At 39.7% G+C, this 22,487-nt stretch overlaps 1 protein-coding gene across 4 annotated transcripts; it reads right to left on the bottom strand.

Annotated features, from left to right (window-relative positions):
• Positions 1-401: 401 nt before the first annotated feature.
• Positions 402-22,008, bottom strand: LATS1 (large tumor suppressor kinase 1). 4 transcript variants are annotated; one of them, XM_065631240.1, is made up of 8 exons: positions 21,808-22,008; positions 16,463-16,971; positions 12,673-12,823; positions 9,309-10,837; positions 3,983-4,565; positions 2,762-2,944; positions 2,416-2,522; positions 402-1,416 (listed from the first exon to the last, which is right to left on the bottom strand). In XM_065631240.1, the coding sequence occupies exons 2-8, from the start codon at positions 16,811-16,813 to the stop codon at positions 892-894; spliced, it is 3,429 nt and encodes a 1,142-aa protein (XP_065487312.1). In that variant the 5' UTR covers positions 16,814-16,971; positions 21,808-22,008; the 3' UTR covers positions 402-891. The 4 variants fall into 4 exon arrangements, with proteins under 4 accessions (XP_065487312.1, XP_065487313.1, XP_065487314.1 ...); XM_065631241.1 differs by having other exon boundaries at positions 9,309-10,834; XM_065631242.1 differs by having other exon boundaries at positions 12,688-12,823.
• Positions 22,009-22,487: the final 479 nt, after the last annotated feature.

The following is a 22,487-nucleotide window of genomic DNA, read 5'->3' as shown; positions in this document are numbered from 1 at the left end:
CTTTACAGTTTGGTTGTAGTCAGAAAATTAAACTAGATTTCAGAAGGTGTTTTTCCTACAGCTCTTTTCCTCGTCACAACTATAAGAGAATTGATGACAGGAGATAAGTTGTTTTTGAGTGAGCAGTCCTCCTGCTTTGAGAGTACCAGCCCCATGCTCCGGCGTTACTAATGTCAAATTCAATTACTACTTCAGAAAATACTAGTTCTAATGCTTTATCGCCTTACAATCATACTATAGCCAAGATTGACACTTCCTTGTTCCAAAGTTGAGAATTATGCCACTACCTCAGCAGCTGGAAACATTTCACCAGACAGATGGCTCAGTTTTTCCAACACTCTGAATAATTAGCCTAAATATAGTGAGAAGTGAGGATACATTTTTAAGGAAAAAAAAAAAAGTTGCTGTATCAGAGAGCTTTATTAGTGTAAAGCAGATGTAATATTTGGTCATTGCAAGGAAAAACTGTCATTAAAATTCTGGAGAAGAGCTTCATTTTCTAAAATTATTCAGTATATGTACAAATAGATAACAGGCATCATTTTAGGAAAAAAATAACAATCACTATTTCCTATTTTGAGTACTTAGAGTACAAAGAACAGATAACAAAATTCAAGTGATTTTTTTTTTTCACCTAACATCAAATCTCTTCTAAATTAAACAATTAACAATGCTGGAATAAATTAATATTTGAGAAGGATTTCTCTGTATTCTGGGGAAACAAAACGTACACAGAGGGAAACAGAAGACACGATTTTCTTAGTGTTTAATAAAAAAAAAAAAGGCAGGTATGTATTTAGCAATCTTCTCTCAATTCTCTTGAGAGAATAGACTTTTCAAAATTTGCAGCTGCAAAATAAGTTTACTTAGTTTTTCATCTTTATTTCTCTACTAAACATAAACCAGGTCACGATTTTTAAGCCCTCTACCTGCCTGCTCATCATCATCATCATCATCATCATCATCTGACTGCTGTTCTGAGTTCTGGGAACTACCATACTCATACTCAATGGGCTTTGGATTGTTGTATGGGTAGCCATTGTCATCAAAAAACCTTCGGAAGGTGAACTCATAAAAAGCATGTTCAGGATGTTTTCCATTTTTGTACCACCCATTAAGTGTATCATTTCTGTTCCCTTCTTTATCATCATCACTCCACAATTTATCTGGATCAACTGGATCAAAGTTTGACGTATCCGTAGGATGAGCAATTTTGGGAATGTAGAAAGCAGACTGCCGCCGTAGATCGCTTGAAAAATCAATTGTCTTAAAAAATGGATGAGCTTTTATTTCATCCGCACCGTTTTTGCCTAAACGATCTTCTGGCCCACGGCAGAGTTTAATAATAAGGTCGGAGGCCTCTGGACTCAATTTAGCTTGAGGTGGAATGTGAAGTGCAGTTTGCCAGTTGATAACCTTTAAAGCAAAAAGAGGTGTTAATTCTGTTTACAATTTCATAAAAAGGAAAAAATATAGTGAAAATTTAAAAAAACCAAACAAAACCAAACAGCCACAATGGAATTATTCAACACGTTAAGTCTTTGCGCACCAGAGAGGAGAAAACATGAAACTGCTCTTTCAGAAATACAAGGAATGTTTTGTCTGGAAATCTGGCAAAATCCAGGTAAAGTTTATTCACATTCCAGATTTAAACTAGAGTCTGGCACAGAACTCCCCTGCTGTAACCTAACAAGATACCACAAAAACTAGTGCCTGGAACCTGAGATTAGGCAAAATCTTAAAAAGAGGGGAAGGTGAATGAATTTTATTTGGAAAGATGAACAGATTAAAAAAAAAAAAAACAAAACCAAAAAAAACCAGTGCACTGCATTTGAGCCAACTAATATGTTGCAAGCTGAATGCAGTTTTGCATTTTTGCATTTGCAGCCTGCAGAAGATTGCCCTAGTGGTTTCTCTGAAACAGTTGGTTCTCAGGAAGGAAAAGACCAGTGGCTTTAAGCTGCCAGTAACTCTGAGCAGCCAGGGTCACCTGCTGCTCCTCTGCCTTTACGTGCTGAGCACCTGCAGGTACATTACCAAAGGCAACCCTGTGCAGGTAAGTGGACACAGAAACTAAGCAGTGGGAAAATAATACCCAGATACTGGAAGAGAAGAAGGCAAAAAAGTGGAAATAACTGGAACGGGTACAGAAAGTGAAAGGGAACACCTGAGATCTGAAAGGTGATTTTTAGTTGGCGTGTTTACTGTATGACCAGATAAAAGAACGTGATCCTTGAAGTCCCTTTACAAATTAAGTGCGCTGCCACAGTAAAGTTCAAAATCTTGTTAGTTTGTAACATGCCTGGATAGAGCAGCACTCTCAAACACCACCTTTGACTCCATTGCAAATTAGAAAGACTATGTAAATTTCAAGCCTGCTTTTTCAGACTGTTAATACAATGCTTTTAAAGTCACCTTCATTTGTGTTTCCAGTGGTGTCTGTGCCAGAAATGGAGGCTGCCCCACTAACATTTCAAAGAGAATCACTCCAACACTCCACCAGTCACACAACTGTGTGTAACCTGAAATGAAGTCAAAACAAGGTAGTCAAAGCCTTAGTACAATTTTAATCTTGTATTTCTAAGAAAAAAAAAGGTTTACAAGAGAATTCTATTAAATACTTGTTTAAAATGTCCATATTAACAACCATTTATTTTTTGCTAAAATATTATATACTTGGGAAATTTGGCAGTGTAAGAAAGATGAAGCAAACTGAATATCAGTTACTTTGCAGCGAGATTACAGTACACAAACGCATTACCTGTTCGTAACAATACTTCTGGCGCAATATAGTTGGGTGTGCCAACAAGGGAATGGGCCAGACAGCGCTGATGCTGACGTGCAGCCCTGCGTTCAAGTGGCTTCAGCCGATCTCCACACCTGCAATTTGCTGGGTCACCCCATTCATTGCTGAAATCCATACTGTCTTGACGTGCATGATCACCTATAATTGAGTGAGAAAGATGCCAAAATTCAGGAAGATTACTTTAGTTCTTAACTAGTACAAAATTTTCTTTATCTATTAAGATCTCTTGTTATAAGACAATCTGTTTCAACACACAATTTGAGAGCTCAAAAGATCATCAACATCAGGATTTTGATTTTTTGCTTATGATACAAAATACCAACTTTTGAGGACATTGGTTTTTTAAGTTAATTTTTGACATAACTATGAGAAAGTATCAAGTTTGATTTTTTCTCAGTTTTTCCTAAACATAATCACATTGGGGGAAAAGGATGTATATTGTTCTTGCTCTTATGTAAACAGAAAAAAAATATTTAAAGCATCAAAAAATAAAATCAGATTTTAAATCTTCAATTTCTCTCCAGAGACTATGTAACGGTCTGGTCTAAGATACATAATATTTTTATAAAGACAAGTTAAAAGTACATTCAAATTTGGATTTGAAGGTTATGTTTTTATTTTTTTAAATTAAAAATTGGTTATTACAAAATCTGTATTTTACCACTTTCAGAACTCTGACATTTTTTGCTATTTTTTCTAACTGTTGTTTTAAGTAATCAAGTAGGATTTTTAAAAGCCTACTTAAACCTTTCTCAGAAATCAATAGTTTACACTAAAAGGAAGTACATGAGACTCTGAACTTGTGGCAGAGTTTTCAAGAACAACTACATTTGAAACATCAGTCCTATCTTCAAAACAGAGTTAGGGTTGTTGCTTATGTAATTATCCTGCTACCACTGTGATTTTCTGTCTCCAAATTTCAGAAGCCACTAGAGAGACAAACTTAGAGCAGCAGAGCTCATTCCTTGTCCTTAAGCAATCAATGCTCACACTTAAAAACTCTCCCTAACTAAACACTGCTTTCTATAATTTGAGTGGTGTGCAGACATATTTTTAGACGTGTTATAATTCAGAAAGGAAACAGCACAGTCATCTTTCTACTAATTTATTATTTAATTCCTTGCAAAGAATGACAAGTCAACAAAGTAACAAATAAACCTTTTATATTTCTCTTACCACTCTGGTAGTATTTTGAATCGTGGGTCCATCGAAAACCTGTACAGAGCCCGAAGTCAGTCAATTTAATATGACCATCACGATCTATCAAGATATTGTCAGGCTTAATATCTCTGTGGATGAAGCCCATTTTATGAACACTTTCAACTGCACAAGTCAGTTCTGCTGTGTAGAACCGTGCCAGATTTTCTGGAAAGACACCCATTCTAATTAGGAGACTCATCATATCACCTCCTGGAATGTAGTCCATCACAAAGTACAAATTGTCCTTATCTTGGAATGAATAGTACAGGCGAACCACCCATTCATTATCTGCTTCTGCAAGGATATCCCGCTCAGCTTTAACATGAGCAACTTGATTTCTAAGCAGTACATCTTTTTTCCTCAGAGTTTTTGTTGCATATAAAGCATTAGTATCCACTTTTCTGGCTAGACAAACTTCTCCAAATGCACCAACTCCCAGGGTTTTAATTTTTACAAACATCGACTTGTCCATTTTAGCTCTTCTTAGTCGAATATAATTAGACTCTTTCTGGCACAACATTTTTCTCATTTGATCTCGGGCTTCTGGTGACAATCCAACCTGTGCAGCAAACAGAATTAAATCCAAAGAGTGAATAGTACTCTTAATTTTTGGTGCTGATCTTATAATGACAAGGCTTAGGCAAAGCAAACCAAATACTTATATACAGCATGGGAAACAATACTTTAAGGGGTTTTGTTTTGCCTTTTTAAAAAATTTACACATTAGGATTCTATGAAAACATACAGGAGTGATACAAAACAAAACGTGATCACTTTCAACAGCAAAATGCATGAGGTGCCATGCACCAGAAGGTTCTTGAGAAGGGACTATGTTCTCCAGGAAAGAAAGGGTAATTTAAAAACTACTGATAAAAAACACTGCAGATAATACTTATCTGAGTAACAGTGTGCATCAACTGCCTCCCCGATTCTCTTTACAAAGCTAAAGAAAGCCAAGAGGTGCCCAGGAGCAGTAAGTTGCTGAGGGCTAACTAAGGAGCTATTGTGGGAAAGGCTTCCACTCCCTAGACTGGCTAGAGCAGAAGTCACTAACATCCTGACCATGTCAGAGGAATTCCAGTTGCAGGAGGGACTATGAGACTCTCTCACTCTCATACTTCCTTTCATAGCAACACAAACCAGACCCACATAGCACTGCTTCCTACCGTCCACCCACACCAAGCACCTGCCTCTGCCACAAGCCAAGACCTGATCTTCCCTCTTATCACGTAACTCACCGCTTTCTAACAGGACTTCAGTCACACTCTCTCTCCTGCTCTCCACTCTCTATACCAACCAGCTGAGCAGAGCAATTCCTTTGAAGTGGCTCACTCCTACCCACCGTATCACCTCTTGGCTCCCATCTACATACACACCCCTATCTTGACTGAACATCCCCAGTGTTCTGGTCAATGCCACTAACATTCTGACAGCTGAAACACTCAAAGGCCCCATGTTACTCATCACCTACAGCATGGAAACCCTTATCTACAAGAACCACTCTGGGCATTCTTGACATATTCCAACCCAGGTTCCTCCTAGTGTATTTTTGCTGGCTTCAACTCCTTTAAAGTGCCATTCAGAATATTTCTTTAATTTTTTGTACTCTTCTCTGTGACACCACCTCCACATAGCTTGATGTTCATTCCTTCTTTTGTCTTCTGTCAGCATTTTCAAGATCTGATATACTCCCTTTTTCATAGCATCTCAATTAATTTATCTGCCTAGCTGGCTTGAAGTCACCATCCTACAGCAATGATTTCCAAGTTCGCCCTGAAGTATATCCCCTTATTTTTCCCTGGACATTCTGATCATAAAACTGAACCTGGCCAAATTGAATCCCTACAAACATCACAACTGTTACTCAAGCACTATTCTGCAAGTTTTCAGGTTCTTACTGTCAAATCTGATCAATTCTTGATACCAAATCTTGCTGCCTCCATGGCCTTAATGCTTCAAATGTTTAAGACACTGTCTGCATAACAGTACTCAGGACCATCATCAGGATTAGGTAACCACTAGTCTAGGCCTGTATAAACTACATGTTAATAGATGACTTCTACTTTGCCTAACTTACAACATAACTTGAAACAAAATATGAGAGACGTGACTGAGAAAAAAGGCAAGGTAAAAGATCAATTAGATATCATTCAGTGTCTTAAAAATGCTCTCAGGATACTATATGTCACCTATTAAAGAAAATACTGTTAGAACACAGGAACCTTCTTACAGGCATCATAACAAAAACAGATCCAAAGGAGATGCAATTAGGAAAATGCATACAAAACGCTTGTGTATCCAAACAAACTTCACAAGAAATATCAATTCGGTAGGATTTAAATGGAGAAGGCTGTCTCAAATTTGAGAAAATTTTTGTTGACATCAGATAGGTAGTAGTTAGGACTATTACTCCCTACTCTGAATCAAGAAATTTTCTTTCTCAACACATTACTGCAGGAATACTCAGGTATTGTCTTCCAGGACAGAAACATCTCAAGTCTTCTGTGAATAAACATGCTTAAGGCACACTTCAATGCAGGAGGGATTTTCGAAGACTTACAAATGTCAAGAAGACCTGACCCTATTAATGTTCAGAGAACGGTAGGCCACCTTCTCAAGTCCCATCTGAACCATGAAGTGTGCTTCAGTACAGCCTCACTTACACCCAAACTGAACCCCACCGATCAGTTAGAAAACTGGCACGGAACATAACCTAGATGGCAACAAAACCCTAGAAGGAGTGAGACCCAATACAGTAATTAATCACCGCAAGACATGCCAATAGTCTCCAAAACCCTGGTAGCTTTACCTTCTAGTTCCTGCTCTCTATTTGTTGCATCCTAACAGTTTTGTTACAAAAAACAGCCCAAGTACAACAATTTGTTATGTCTTCCCCCAGCCCATCTTCGGTTTTTCCTATGCCATCCACTAAAACAAATGTTAATCATAAACTGATCACTCTCCGCTTTGCTGTATTTCCCTAGAGCTTTCCTCAGCTCCAGCATTTACCAAAAACTAACCTGCATTGTCAGCTGCACAAAACTCATGCACATACGCCTCCAATTATTTCTTGTCAATGCCAGACAGGAAAGCTTCCTGAATTGTTCTATGATATCACACAATTCGCTTTCATTTTGCTCCCTTCTCATCTTGCTCTGCCTTAAATAATGAGTTAAGTTTCTCTTCGCAGAAAAAACATCTATCATAACCCTTGGACAAATTCATATATCTAAATTAAGTATTTTTGAGACAGCTCCACTCTATTCTCCAGGAAACCTGATAGGATAGAAATACGTCACCTATGCTAGAAATACAGCATCCTGTGAAGGTAGCGATGCATTCTATTTTTTTTCCCTTTCAAAATTCCTACCAAAGGGGAGAAAGGAAGGGATTCAATACTTGTTTAATCCCCCTAAACTTCCCTTTTTTCTTCTCATGAAGACCCAAAATACACTTCACTGTTGTGGGATTCCTCTCCTATACTCTCATGAAAAAGGAGAGGTCTGCTGCAGCGTAAGACCACATTTTGCATCCTTCAGCCTATATTTAAGCATCCCAACTTCAAACCTAGTACAAATATTATAAATTACATTTCATGTAAGAAAAGACATTTACTAGGGTGCTTTAAATGCACGGGGAAAATATCAAGAAAAGTTATATCAGTGCTTTCATATAAGTAATACTTATGCTTGCGATACCATGGAACACAACACAGTAAGAAGGGAAAGTGAAGTTTGCAAATCAACATTAATTATAATCTAACATTTAAGTACTTAAAAGTAGTCAAAATAAATTCATGCTTAATTTTGATGCAGGATTGCATGCAAAGCCCTGTAAAGAGGGATCATGCTATTCTTAATAAATACTGTTGCTCCAGAATCTTACTTGTCTACACAGGGATGGAGGCTACAGAGTTCAGGAAAGCTTCCCACACCTTAACAGTTTAAATCAGCTGTTAGTGGAAGTGAAAAGGAAAGAGAGAAGACTAAGAATAAAGATCTAGAAAGAGTTCCAGGAAATCTTGCTAACATTTACATATTTGTGATTAAGCAAACACTTATAAAACACTACAGCTTACAGTAAGAATTTTCAGAGTAAGAAAACATGGATTTAAAAAATAGCAATTGAAGAAAGTGGCATAAGCCAAATACATTATTTCACAGAATAAATTAAAAGGTACATTACACTTCTGTCAAAATTTCAACTACAATTGTTAAGAAATATATAGAAATAATACATCTCAAATTTCCATTTCTGCAAATCTTTATTTCATTACTTTTCACTATTTTCTCTTTTGAAAAAGACACATGTATACATCGGCTCCAGTTTTTACCCTTTTGATTTGGTTTAGTACAACACTGGAATCCTAGAAATAGACCACTGACTTCATGTAGCCACAAAGAAGTTCATTTTACATGTTTGTGTTGATGTCTGGTTTTTACTCATAGAATGGTTTGGGTTAGAAGGGACCTTAAAGATCACCTGGTTCCAACCCCCCTGCCATGGGCAGGGACATCTTCCATAGACCAGGCTGCTCAAAGCCTCATCCAGCCTGACCTTGAACACTGCCAAGGATGGGACATCCACAGCTGCTCTGGACAGCTTCTTCCAGTGCCTCCCCAACCTTACGGTGAAGAATCACTCACTATCCCTTTCAATCGCCCCTTGTTTTAAATAGATACTTGTACAGCCTGGATTATAAAATACTTAGGCAAAAGTTACCACATCTCTTTCATTCTAACTCAAATCTAACTTTTAAATACTGATTTTTGGATTTGAACTTAAAAAACCCTATCGCTAGTGGAAACTACCTGCAGAATATAAAAGGTATCACTGTTTGGGTGACTATATAAACACACTAACCAGCCTACCAGTTGTCCCTGCTTGTACCTGCGGTGTTTATTTTTAAAAAAAAATTATTAAAATATTGCGTATAACTCACTCAAACATCAGGATTAACTAGAACCTGTAACAAAAAGTTATGAGCCCTGTAGTTAAATCTCAGTTCATGCAACAATGATTTTGCTTCTCCTGCCTTATCATACATAAGCCAGATGAACTACATTTAGAGATGCAAAAATCTTACTTAAAAAAATTTTCTAAGACAACAAAGTACGTAAACAAAAGAACGAAGAACTTGCCACATCTCAAACACAAAAACTAAAAATAGACTTCAATACTATAATATGCCAGAATGTTCTATTTATCTGTACTATTTAAACATTCTACAATTAAGACATATTTCTTAAAATTAATACAGGAACAGTTCTAGGCATGGAATTAGAAAGAAGAAAGAGTTTACCCGCATCATTTCATTCTCCAGTTGTTTTTTCCGATGCAGGCGCTGCTGATGTGACTTGAGTATATTCTCCACGTGTTGCTCCATGAAGAATTTAAAGGCTTGAGGGGAATAGCTTTGAATGCGAGACTCTCTTCTTTCTTCGTCTTTCTTGTTTTTTCTAACAGGAACGGGCGATGTTGTAATTTGTTTCTTTTCCTTATCTGTTGAATCAACACATTCATAATTCCTTTCATTCTCATCCTCCTTAGATAAAACAGGTGGTTCCTCTTTGTTGAGCTTGGGTCCTGTCTCATACAGATTAACAGAGGGATTCTGGTGTAACAAGTGTTTTGGGTAAGGTGGTGGGGGACCCTGGTAATTTGGAGCCTCTGCAACAGGAGCCATAACTGCCATATTTGTAGACGGACTCTCAGAGAAGGGAATGGGCTGAACGGTTTGCACTGGCTGTGGCATCCAGGAAGGGTGCGTGGGCGCTAAGGCAGTCTGTAGCTCTGGTTTTAACACCCGCATGCTTTTCACTGGTTGCTGAATGGGAGCTGGTGTTATAGCAGTTACTGTTGTAGCCGAAGGCTGAGAGCTGCTAGAGTGACTCTGCCTGTTGCCATGATGGTTGTTGAAAGAATTTGACCGCACGGGAACACTGGGTTGCCACGTGGGTATGTCATGCCCATTGCCAGGTGATGACTGCGGTTGCACAGGGGAAGGCTGTGACCAAGATGCAGGTATTCCAGCTACATTTGTATTATAAAGTTCCATGTTGTGACTATTTCTACTTGGCACCATCATTGCCTGAGGAAGATTCCCATTGGTGTATGCTGAAGGAGGAGCAGATCCTCCTGCCTGCATCTGTAGTGCTGTGGGACTTTGCCTGTTAGTTGGATTCATGGGGTACGGGGGTGGCTGGCGACTCACTGAGTTCCCAGACACCACGTTCTGGTGAACTATGAATTCTGCCTGACAACTGCCGTTTTGCATTCCAGCTCTTCCTGAGGGAAAACTGAATTTGCTATTGGCAGAACTCTGCATGATGATTGGTTGCCTGCCAATGGGGACAGCGCTCATACCTCTCTGACCCTGCGTGGAAGAATTGATGGGTGGAGGATTCATAGGTGGAGGTGGATAACCATCCTGCCACGCTCCTGGTGGCACTGGAGAAATACGGGAGATCACATACTCCATGTTCCCAGAGTAACGCTTTGTTTGAGAGTTTGGTTCCCAGGAAGGAGGTGGAGGAGTAGTTCCCCTTGGAGGGGGTGTCTGTCCTCGAGGAGGTGGAGGAGGAGGAGTGACGCTCCTGATCTGCGGGAGAGGCGGGGGATTCACTCTCTGTCCATTGCCAGGATGAGCCTGAGCAAATGCTGCAATGCCGGATCCAGATAACGGCCTTCCTACGTCAGGCTGAGAGCTGGGACTTTCTGAGCGATAAACTACAGCATCTCCCAGGGAAGGGCCATGCCGCTGAGGAACCAAGGACTCCTTAGAACCCTTCCAGCTCTGCTTGCGGTTAACTGATTGCTGTACAGTCCCTGCTTTTACAAGAAGAAGACACAGCATTTATATTATTAGAAATTATTTCTATTTACGGCTTTGAATATTTTATTCTTCTGCATTAATTACTACAGAAATCAGATGGGAATTCTCCGACACAGCATAATCCACTGTGCTTCACGTGAAAATTTGATCTGTCTAGTAATACAAAGCATGCTGAGGTTAATATGCTCAGTACACAGTATAAGGGAAAAAAGATGCTATGAAATTATAGTATCACACCTTTTAGAAATCAATTTCCTGAAGATGCATTTTGCTTCAGTTACAGATGCACTCAGTGTTTAATGGAAAACAATAATATGCAAAATTATTGGTCATACTACGTATTTTTAATCATGCATACAAGCAACTCTCAGAAGATGTGTTCAGTACAAACACAAAAAAAACCAATAGCGCAGAAAAATAGGTTTAGTCATGTTGCTATGCCTTCCAGTTTAACACTTACAATAAATGAAGTGTTCTTAAACTAAAACTTAACTGAATGCTGTAAAATTGAACAGCCCGCTTACACCCTTGTATGCACACAGTTCAACTAAAATTGTTGTATTCCTTGCATGCGAAATTGATTAAGTACTTCAATTTTTAAAGTCATATCTTTATGGGTAAAAGTGTTGCATCGAGGCAAGAATTAAAACCATCTAAAAGTAAAACTTACAGAGACAAACTCTACAATATATTTACAGATGTTATTTTGCATCATATAAACAAAATAATACGCAAGAATCTGACAGTGCATGCGGTCTTACTGTGCTTTTTATAATGTTATTACTGTGACACTTGTAAAAACACACAGTACTGTAACTGCTGCAAGTCACTGTATCTTCAGTAATGTGTTAATTACTATATCTATGCAAGTAACAATGAATTATGCCATTAAGCCAGCAGCTTCATAAAAGCACCAACTAACAGTGCTTCACAGACTAAATGAAAATCATGCTGTACTTTGCTACTCTTAACTACTAATTCTTCCTTGTACCTATATGGTTGATTTAAAATGTAACTTTACAGGGCTAGCAGCCCAGCGCTCAACTTCAGTCAAACAGAAGTTCAGTATTGTGCTGCATTTGAAAGTTACTGTTTGTCTAGGTGTATGCTACTAAAACCTGCTAAAAAAATAAAATAAAATAGAGATGTATTAAAAGCGTGCTTGCGTGTTGAGCGCAATAACAGCAAGTAGCTAAATTCTGACTCTGTTGTTACTAAAGCTATTCGCTGTCCCCTAACTTCTACAAAAACAAAGTCTGCCTTAAAAAACCAAGCCAACAAAATCTGGAAGCAAGCATAAAATTAAGTATAGAGAGGGATCTTGAAACAGGACATCCTAAAATACAAATATTGTAGCCATATGATTTATAAATATACACACACACAAATAATATATATACACGAGTACACATATATACTGTGCTGTTGTGTGGGAGAGTGTGGGAAAAGAGACAAAAAATTAAAATAAGAATTCAGTGCTCACAACTGACTTGTAAATGGCACCTGACACTGAGAATAAAATATGAGCATCACACTAATGAGGGACAAAAATTACTGAAATGAGATCTTAATGCCATTCCTCGTATAAAATACTTACATACAATACTAAAACCATGCAGTTATAAAAAGAAATGTTTAAGAAATTCATGTCAAATGCACCTATCTTTCAGAAGAATTACACGATACAGCATTATATTTAAAAGCAAAAAACTGTATCTCAACATCTTCTCCGTTTCACTGCGAGCACACGAACGAGGAATTTGCTATTTTACGTTTTTCAGCTATTAAGAATACACTCAGTGAGTTACTGAGTTACTATGGATACACCTACCTGGTGGTTTCATACCTGCGTTTACAGGTCTTGCTGCTGCTGCAACCATCTGTTCCCGACGAGGATCCTGGTAGCTCATTTTACTTATAAATTCGATGGCAGCTTCTATACTGCGGTTGTTAGTTTGTCTAAGAGCTTGTATAACCATATCCTAAAGAGAAAATTATATAAAAAAATAAATTACAAGAAAGTGACAAAAATACCAAACATCATGGTTATTTAGCCAAATATCCTCCAGAAATTTTACCAAAGTACATGACTGACTTCTCTCAAACAATTTAAAACTAATTTTAAATTCTTTTCTCCACAACGCATCCTCCAAAACACTAATACAGTCTGGATCTTAAGGAAAAAAAAAAAAAGTTGATGTGTTGAAGCACTGTAGCTTGATGTAAATCTTGTCACTTTGCTATTCGTACAAACAGTTTGCTTATATACACTACCCAGGTAACATCTAGTTACACGACGCCCAGAGGTCCCTTCCAAACTAAGTCATTCTATGAAAGATACCCAATGTGAAATTCGGAAGTTTGGCTTTTGATAATTTTCCTTCAACTTGGCATGACTTTTTGTCAACAAACATCCATTAGTTTCTACCTAAGAATTCTTTGTGATGAAGACAACATTACCATGAAAGTAACAGAATTTCTGCCAATAGATTCAAGGCTCTGTGTTCTTAGAAGTTCAAACACAAGTTTTGATCTGATGGCCAATCCCAGCTCTGTCAATGGAAAATACACTATGGACCAGTGGTTTTTCCACTGACTTGCACAAGACCAAGCTCAGGCAACAGAGGCACAATTTCAGAGGTAGTTAAAAGTCAGGCATTGCTCTCCCAGTTATATTGCACGGGATTTGTGCAGCTGAGCCTGAAACAAATCCACAGCATAACTCCCTGTAATTAAGCACAACGTCTTCAGTGATTTGTTACAGACATACTTTGTCATATCAAAGCAATCATTTCAGTTCACATTATATTTGAACAGGTTACCTACATACTATAGCATTCATCTCCTACTAAAAATCAATGGGACATCAAAGAGGGCTCAGATGGGAAGTAGTCAGTATCAATGTCAAATTCACCATGCCTGTGTATATTTTTAACACTACAAACATACAAAATTACAAACAGCCTTCAGAAACAATAATTAAATTTGGTTAATTGAGCAGAACCTTAAAAAAGGATTTTAAAATAAATACATACAAGGTTGCTGCAGTGTCTACAGACCAGCTGACATTGTTGGAAAAAGCAGACACAACTTTCGATCTCATAGCTCCTTCATGACACAGTTATGTCTGCAAAGACTTCTACTATTATAAACAAGACTGACCTGTTGCAAAACATACCTTTTCAGCACCAGTATGCTATTTGATTATTGTGCAAGCAGAAGGTTATGTTGTCCGGAGCATTTAATTTCCAATTTGAATACACTTTTATAGGACCCATTGTTCATTTCTACCTATCAACTCTAATTTTCTCGTTAATTAGTTTAAAACCCAAATTTACTGTCTTTTTAGCAAGTAATTATACAATATATAAACCTAAACCTACAAGTTCACATCACCAAGCCATAAAGACGTATAGACCCTCAAAGTACAGAATGAGTAATATTTTAAGAGATGAAATTTGGTTCCCTCTCCAATAACCAGAGCACCTGAGTAAGAGCCAAAGGATCTCTCTCCCCTCTAACTGAAGAACAAACACCTTAGTCACTTATGTGACATGAAGTATTCAATCTCTTGAAGAGTATCACCTTACACAGAACATACAATGACTGCACTTGAATCACATTAATAATAAGCAAGAGAGATTTCCTATAAGCTATTTAGGGTGGTTTTTTTTTAAAAAGCAAAAACAATGAACTGTGTTCTCCCATAATTACTATACATATATGTATTACTATCTACATGTATGTTATATATACACACAGCCTATATATACACCTGATACTGATAGATGTTTATCTATCTGTTCAGCTGTAAGACTAAATAATATCTACTACTTGGGGGGTGGGAAGAATTACCAGAACATTTATGACATCCAATATGATAATAACAACAACAAAAATAATAACAAAAAGGTAAAATTAGCCACTTACAGCTGGCCAACACATTCCAGCTATGATCCAGTCCATAAAACAATCCTAGCTCAAAATATATTCTCATTTCATTCCTACTTAATGTCTTGAATACCCCTCCACCAAGAAAAATGCTTTCCTACTTCAGCTGTATCTGTTCCTGGTGGTGTTCACGAGCCAATGCCATATGGACTATTGTGGCAACACAATTGTGGGTTAACACATGGTAGAAATGGCTGATGCTGGCACCGTGCCTGAAAAAAGGTCCATACAACCAAAAGTGTCCTGGGAATTCTCAGTTGTATCCAAGAACAAAGGGTAGGAGCAAAAGGCTTCAAGACAAAGGATCCAACAAAAATACTAACTTAAGATACGTTACTAGTTTATTATTCAGCCACATATCATTCCTCAGTTTGCAAAAATGACTGCAGGTTCAATCTGTAAAAATGGATCTGAGAACTGATCTACTTAAAACAAACAAACAACAAATCCCAAACCAACCAACCAACCAACCAAAAAAAAAAATCACAAAAAAACCCAACCAACCAAAATAAACCCACAAAAAACCCCACAAGCACACAACAACCAAAAAAAAAAAACCCACCACAACCTCAGCAACAAACCACAGACCAGGAGGAAAGTATTACAAAATAACTTATCATCGTAAAATCCTTTCATTCTTACTGAAAACACAGCCTGGGCTGTGTATCTGAGTGAGCAAAAGGAACATGTAAAACCACAATGAGCACCTGACACTGGGATGTTGCTGAGGAAAAGCCAGTTAGTAGTTTTGGAGAAGCTTCCTCTTGGTAGAGGTAGATCTCTCCATAAATATCAAAGCATCACAGCCAGCAGAACTCCTGAGCTGGTCACTACTGCAAGCAGTGCACTCCTGCAAAGGCAATCCCTGTTGTAGTAACAGGAACTTTTTCCTTTGGAAAGATGATTGGTTTGCTTTTTTGCTTAAACCTGCTTTTGTACTCAGGTTTACAGAGAAGGCCTGAAAATTACAGGTGTAATCTACTTTGATGTGCAAATCCCAGTAAAAACATGGGACCTATAAGTGTATTAATTTTTTATTCCCGGAAAACACTTTTCAGACTCCTTTCACTTATTAAAATGAATGAATGGAAATAGGTTTAGTCAATAATTAAAAAAATAAATTGAACAATTTAGTTCTCTGTTGTTATAATGAAAATAACAGCAGAATAATTACTTATTGCCAAGGTTTTCAAGAGAGTCGATATTTTTGTCTTGAGAGCATACCACAGAGAAAACATTCTCCAACTGGATCTGTCACGTATCTTGTTATTTTATCTCTGTCTGACAAAGGGCGTAAAGTAAGGATAGTCAAATTTATTTCTCCACAAAATTTGAGTTTGTATACACAATAGGTGTAAAAAGCTCATTACAATTCATTTCCAAAATATGTGGTACTCCCTTTCAATTTAGAATGGCCATACTTTATCAACATATTTTAACTGAGCACAATCCAAAATTCCATTGAGTATCAGAGGCAAAATCATCATCCATTATTAATCCCCCATTATTACCAGTTTCACTACATCCTAACTAGAAACCTATCAGATTTTGAAGAAGCTATTTTGCTTATCATATGCTCTTCAAAGATTCCATGATTAACGCCTCCTCCGATGTGTACTAATAGTTTTACAGTTAGCAGAACACCAAATCTTGAAAATAAAATATTTCACCTCATCAAAGCCAGCAGCTTGTAAGTCTTGCAGCATTTGTCGATTAACTTCTGATGTTCCTTTGACAGCTGAGGTGGTTTCGTTTGCAAAAGGCAGAAGCGAGTTTCTTATCTCCTGCAAAACTTTATGATATGTTACAAATTTGGGGGGATTTCGGCCTTGTCTAGGATCTTCGGATAACATTTTGCCCATGCTGAGATCGGCTTTAGCAGCATCTGAGGGTTTAGGTAAATTCCTGAGGCTCTCTCGTATTTCCTGTAGCATCTGCTGGCTGCTGCCAGTATAGTTACTGGCAGGAAAAGTCTTAGGCCTCATTTGTCTATAACCTTCTGGCTTCTCACTTCTCTTCATGAAAACATCTATATATGCAACCTCCACCAAGGACTTGCACACACCAAAATTCAAGGAAGACTGGCTGGTAGTTTCAGAACTTCTGAAAGCAGTGGCTCTTCACCGTTAAATCGTGGTTCCTGTAGTGCTGGAGTGTGTCACAATCCAAAAACGCTACCCTGTTAACGAAACAACAGAGAAAATCCCATTACACCTACAGCAGCAAAAGAGTTCACAATGTAGCACTGGTGGCACTGGAATGCTCACATGCAGCACTGCCTTCGCAGTTATTAAAAACATGCCAAGCAACTTCTTCAGATAGTCTTATTCAACCTAAATTACAAACTGTGCTGGACTTCTAACAGTCCATTAACAAGAACATGTTTTAGGTGCCTCAAGTCTGAACAGTCCTGAATTGCAAAGGATGTGGACAGAGCAACGAGGGACTTGGTGTGGTGGACAAGGCTTGCAAGAGCAGACACAAACTGCTGTGTGCGCTGCCCCATCCCTACACGTCTCCGCTGGTGCCATCTCTGTTCACCACTCACATTCTCTCCATCAACACTTTCACAGCTGAAGGTGCCAACTCTGCTACTCAGCTAGAGTAAGGACCAGATACTCAAGCTGTTCAACAATTCTGACATCAAGCTCCACTAACAGATGGAACTGAGACGTACAAAGTACACCAGTGAGAGTATATAATTACCATGATTTTATCCATTCTTTAGCAGTCACGTATGTACAAAGTAAACACCTGCCTAGCTCATTGCATGCAACTTTATGATCTCTTGTACCATCTGCCATTTAAACCTATTTAGGGGTTCAGTTTCCTAAGGCTGTCACAGTCTCTTAGTTTGAGTCTCCTTGAACAAGTATTCATCAATAGTTAAGTAATTTTAAAATTTATCTTACATAAAGGAATACAAAAGCAGGGGAAAGAAAACAAATAAAATATAATTTTTTTACTGTAAAATTGTTTAACAACTCCAGCATCAAATGCACTGAAAGCATAGCTGTGACATGTGGTAAGAGAAACAGAATTTTCTGCCAAAAACAAATAAATGACATTTGCATCTTGAAGGTCCTGACTCATCAGGGAAGAACCCTGTGTCTGCAGAGAACTCAAATCTCTCCATTTGTGCTGTGCACTCTTTAGTACTGTAAGACTGTCACTGTTATGGCAAAGGACAGAGCAACTAAGGTGAAACACTGAAGAGGTTACATAGCATTTCCCTCTTCAGAGTATCATAAAATAGAACTTCTGAAGTCTCTAATGCTCCACAGAGGATGATCAGTTACTAAGTGCAGGATACAAAATTTACATATTTTAGCACTGTCTTTTCTTCATAGGCAACTAGAACCATAAAGCTCAACTCACACTGTTCCTTTACTATAACACAATGTCTAACAGCAATACCAATACTGAAATGTTCTTATTTTCTTGTTTCTGTTTCTCAAAGTGTTAAAAATTTGCATTCCTAGTTTTCTGAAGGATTATTTTTGAGGATTCAGATGTCTGCAAGCATCTTTTGTCTCTTAAAGCAGTGTGTAGGTGTTTCTCATATTAGACATGAATTAAACAGGTGTCTAAGTTTCATACGGTCTATAAAAACGTCACTCTTTTGTCATCCAGGTTTCACTTCTACAATATTTGCACTGTCATAAATCAATTAATGATTCAGTGATTGAGGAAGACTATTACAAGAAGTTAATAGGAGAAAGAACCCTCTAATACACATGCACATTATATAAATCAAATACAGATGCTACCCATATACAAATAAAACCTGAAAGCTTGAAGTAATACATAGATATGGACTGCAAAAAGAAACACAAGGGACACCCACTTAATCCCATTCTCCTCAGAGAACCACTTAAGAAATAATATAATTTCTCTAATGGAACTATCTAAATCTTAGGTGCTATAACTGCACCCACAAGCTTTCTTCGCCCTGTGACAGGTTTGAAACCTTAAATAAACGTAATTTGGTAGTTATATTAAAGCTTTTTTTCCTGCAGTTTGGTAGCATACAATTCTTCAGTGCTCACTGAATAAGGAGAAGATCATCAGGCATGTAAGTGAATTTTAATAATAAACAGTTAGGTTTTGCTCAAAGTATTAAGTAGTCTAGATTCGGCAAAAAGTATGGCATGAGAGCAATTTAAATGTAATTTAATTCTGGCCACTTTCAAAATCAGTTTAAAAACATGTCATATTTAAGACCACGTTGAAAATACTTTGTCAAAACCACTTTTTCCAAAGAAAAACCAGTAACTATATTTGGACCATTTTACTATAATTTAGTTTTGCTATGGATGCTCTTTTTCTTTCCAAGAGACCTGCTTCAGTAAAACACACATGTTGGATACTCAAGTGCAAGGATATATGCTACTAACACTTGAGAGAATCACCACCTCCAGGAAAGTGAAGCCTCCAGCATAAACTCATCCCAAAACATAGGACAACCAGGCTAGATATCTTAGAGGCTTAGTGATCTAGATTATTTGTTCCAACTCAGTCAAAATTAGGAGTAATCGCTAGTCCATCATTGGCAGGGGAATCTAGATAAAACAGTTGGTATTGATCATGTGTCAGACAAATACCAATGAGAAGAGAACGAAATGTTCATACACGAGTTACTCCTTTTAATAAGTCCCAAAGGCCTGGAATTCAGGAGAAAACAGTTGGTTTGCATCTACATATTTTACCATCATTTCACCTGCTATTTCAATATGCGCTTTAGGGTCGCATCACAAGTGGCTGAGATAAACAAATATAACACCTCTCAGAGAAATCAAAGTTAAATTAACAGACACTAAAACCATAAATGAGGAGACCTAGAGTCTATCACCTGGGGTGCAAGGGGGAAAAAATCAACTTGTGCTCCAATCTCTTTAGATGGAAAACAGAGAGAATTGCATTTCTTTCTAAAGTGCTTTGAGAACTTTAAGACAAGGGATGCTGTGAGTGTTTCACAGCTATTATTTTGCTGGCAACTGCAGCACAACAGGATATGGACTAAGCAGTCTTGGAAAATAAAGCTGCACTTTCACATAAATTTTTCACAGAAGCAGATCTTTACCAGTGTAAACCAGACAGTCCACTTATCTCCCACCACTTACCAGCGCCAGCATAACTGTTTGTAAGGACACACAGAATGAATTAAGCTGAGGAACTTACCCAGATAAATAGTAGAGGGGTTTTTTGGTGGGTTGTTTCTTTTGGCAGCAGTGCTGGCTAATAGCAGTTTGATGTGTATGTGACACTACAGTCTTAATTGCTCAGAATCCCAATCAAGTTGGTCCTCCAGTTTAATGAAGTACAAGAAAGCAAGTATAACCATTGACTACAGGTCAACATGCTTTATATACAAACCTCGAAATTCAAAAGTCACCTTCTCTTACAGACATTCACACATATTTTAAAGCAAGAAAGTTTTGCCTGCTCAGTAAGAAACCTGCCTCAATTTTGTACTTCTAACTAGCAAACACTAACTGTATCCAAGGGAACTGACATCTACTCCCCCTTGCAATTTTGTATCATTAAATATAAACGATAGATGTTTGCTAATGTGGCTATTTCCACTGATGAAGTTCTCTGCTTCCCTAAAGCAGTTAAAAAAGTATTTTTCCTGTCTTCTCAACATACAGGGACAAAGTATATTCCTCTACAGGTTGAAACTGTACAGAAGAAAAATTACTTATCTTTTTACAGTGTAATCATGAAAAACCGCACTTAAAAACAGGCATTTGAATGAAAACACATGCATGCAACTGTCAATGAGTTCCAAGTTTTTCTGGGGGAAAAAATACACCGCTTTGTAATAGATCTGTAATGTTTCTTATCTCCAAAAGTTTTAAGCGTACTTTCAAGTACTCATATTTCCAATTAAGCATTGATTGCCACATATTAATCTATTTTGGTTTGCTATCATGTACCTGTTCTAATAACTTACTTTATACATCATCACAACACTTTATTGCTAGGAAAAGAAAAAAAAAAATCAAGAATTTGAGAGACATTAAATTTGTAGGAGCTTGGTTCAAACCGGCAAAAGGAAGCTGCTTTTCAGATAACAGGTCACTGAGCCATAAAGTAATCTGCCAAAGGACGCATTTCCAATGCTAAAAGTTTCCATAGGATGAGGAGAAAACTGGACCCTGACATTAGTAAATAAACACAACCACATATGGTCAGCGAAGACTGAGCTGCATATGACCAGAGGCTGGCTGAATACTGGGAACACTGTGCATTCACTCTGCTTGTTTCCATTCTTACGCTCTGCTATCTCCTTTAACAGGATACAGCTCATAGAATAGAATCATAGAATCATTTCAGTTGGAAGAGACCCTCAGGATCACCGAGTCCAACCATAACCTAACCTAACTCTTCTTACGTACAAACGTACTCTTAGTTATTCTCGGCGGCAGCAGCAGTTATTTCCAGAGCACGCAAGAGCGATCTTTATGGCCACCGGCGGGACAGCCACCGAGGACCAAAGCGTAAGCTGCGCTGGCAGGTACCAAGGTAATTCCTGCAGCACCGCAGGACCCGGCGCCTCAAGGACCACCGGCCCAGGAGGCTCCCGGCGCCGGGGGGAGCGCTGCGCACATCACAACCACCAACAGCCCGACCCTGATACGGCACCGGGACACCTGCCGCCCAGCCGGCCCCAGGCCGCGACCCGAGGCCGGTCTTGCGCAGCGCCGCCCAAGCCCCGGCCGCAGGGGCGGCGGCGCCGGGTGGGCCCTTGTGCCGTGTCCGGGCGAGGGTCCCGCGCCCCCCCGAGCGGCCGTTCCCCGGCGAGAAGCCGCCTGCGGAGCCGCCAAGCCCCAGCGGGGGACCGCAGACGGCACCGTCTTCCGCGGCCGCGTCCCGCCCGCTCCCGACGAGGCGCAAAGAGCCCCAGGATCCCCCGGTCGGCCGTCGCGGAGAGGGCTCGTTGTCGTCCCCGCGCTGCGGCCGCGCCTCGGCCTCCCGCCCCCAGCCCGCCGCCGCGGCACAACCGCCCTACCTGCGGCGAGCAGGCGGCGGCGGCAGCGCCCCGAGCCCGGGCGTGGACGCGCGGAGCTCGGCTCGGCCCCGCCCGCGCAGCGACAACCGCCGCGGCCCTCCGCGATGCCGGCAGCGGCTCCTCGGTCCCTCCGCCAGCGCCCGCCGCCGCCGCCACGGGCCTCTCAGTTCGGTGCCGCCATTTTGTCGGTGTCTCCGCCGCGGAGGGCTTCCCGGATATGGGCAGCTCCCGGCCTGCCCCGCGCGCTCGGCGCTCCCCCCGCAGCCCCGACCCGGATGGAGCGCGGCAGGACGGCGGCGCCCGCCGCGGCCCCCGCCCCGCACACGCGGGGCCTGCCCCCGCCACGCTGCTTCTTCCTCCCGCGGCAGCGCCGCGATCGAGGGATAAATACCCATTTTCTCAGGGGGAAAAAAAGGCTCTGCCGAGCCTCCGTGGTCCAACTCGCGCCTGAAGGAAGGACTCATTACCGACCGACGTGCCTAAGTTGCCAGGGAGGAAAACCCATCGCTTATCCCTCGGAGATGCAGCTCGACCGTTTCTCTTCTCAGGCAGAACGTCGCATTTCGAAGCAAATTTTAAGGCGCTCTCACGGGCCCCTTGGCAGCTCCGTGCGCTCCTTCCCGAAGGGAGCGCAGCCCTGTCCCCAGCGCCCGGCGGGCACCCGGAGCAGGTAACGTGTC

Source organism: Caloenas nicobarica, chromosome 3, assembly GCF_036013445.1.
Source record: "Caloenas nicobarica isolate bCalNic1 chromosome 3, bCalNic1.hap1, whole genome shotgun sequence".
NCBI lineage: Eukaryota > Metazoa > Chordata > Aves > Columbiformes > Columbidae > Caloenas > Caloenas nicobarica.
Note: the sequence above shows the minus strand (reverse complement) of the source record. Positions and strands in the feature narration are given on the sequence as shown.

Coding starts and splice junctions, on each gene's coding strand:
- LATS1 (XM_065631240.1), bottom strand. CDS start 16,813: ATGAAGAGAAGTGAGAAGCCAGAAGGTTATAGACAAATGAGGCCTAAG. Junction 12,824..16,462: donor AAGCTGCTGGCTTTGATGAG/GTGAAATATTTT, acceptor TTTTCTCTTTAG/GATATGGTTATACAAGCTCT. Junction 1,417..2,415: donor CACTGGAAACACAAATGAAG/GTGACTTTAAAA, acceptor TTTGCTTTAAAG/GTTATCAACTGGCAAACTGC.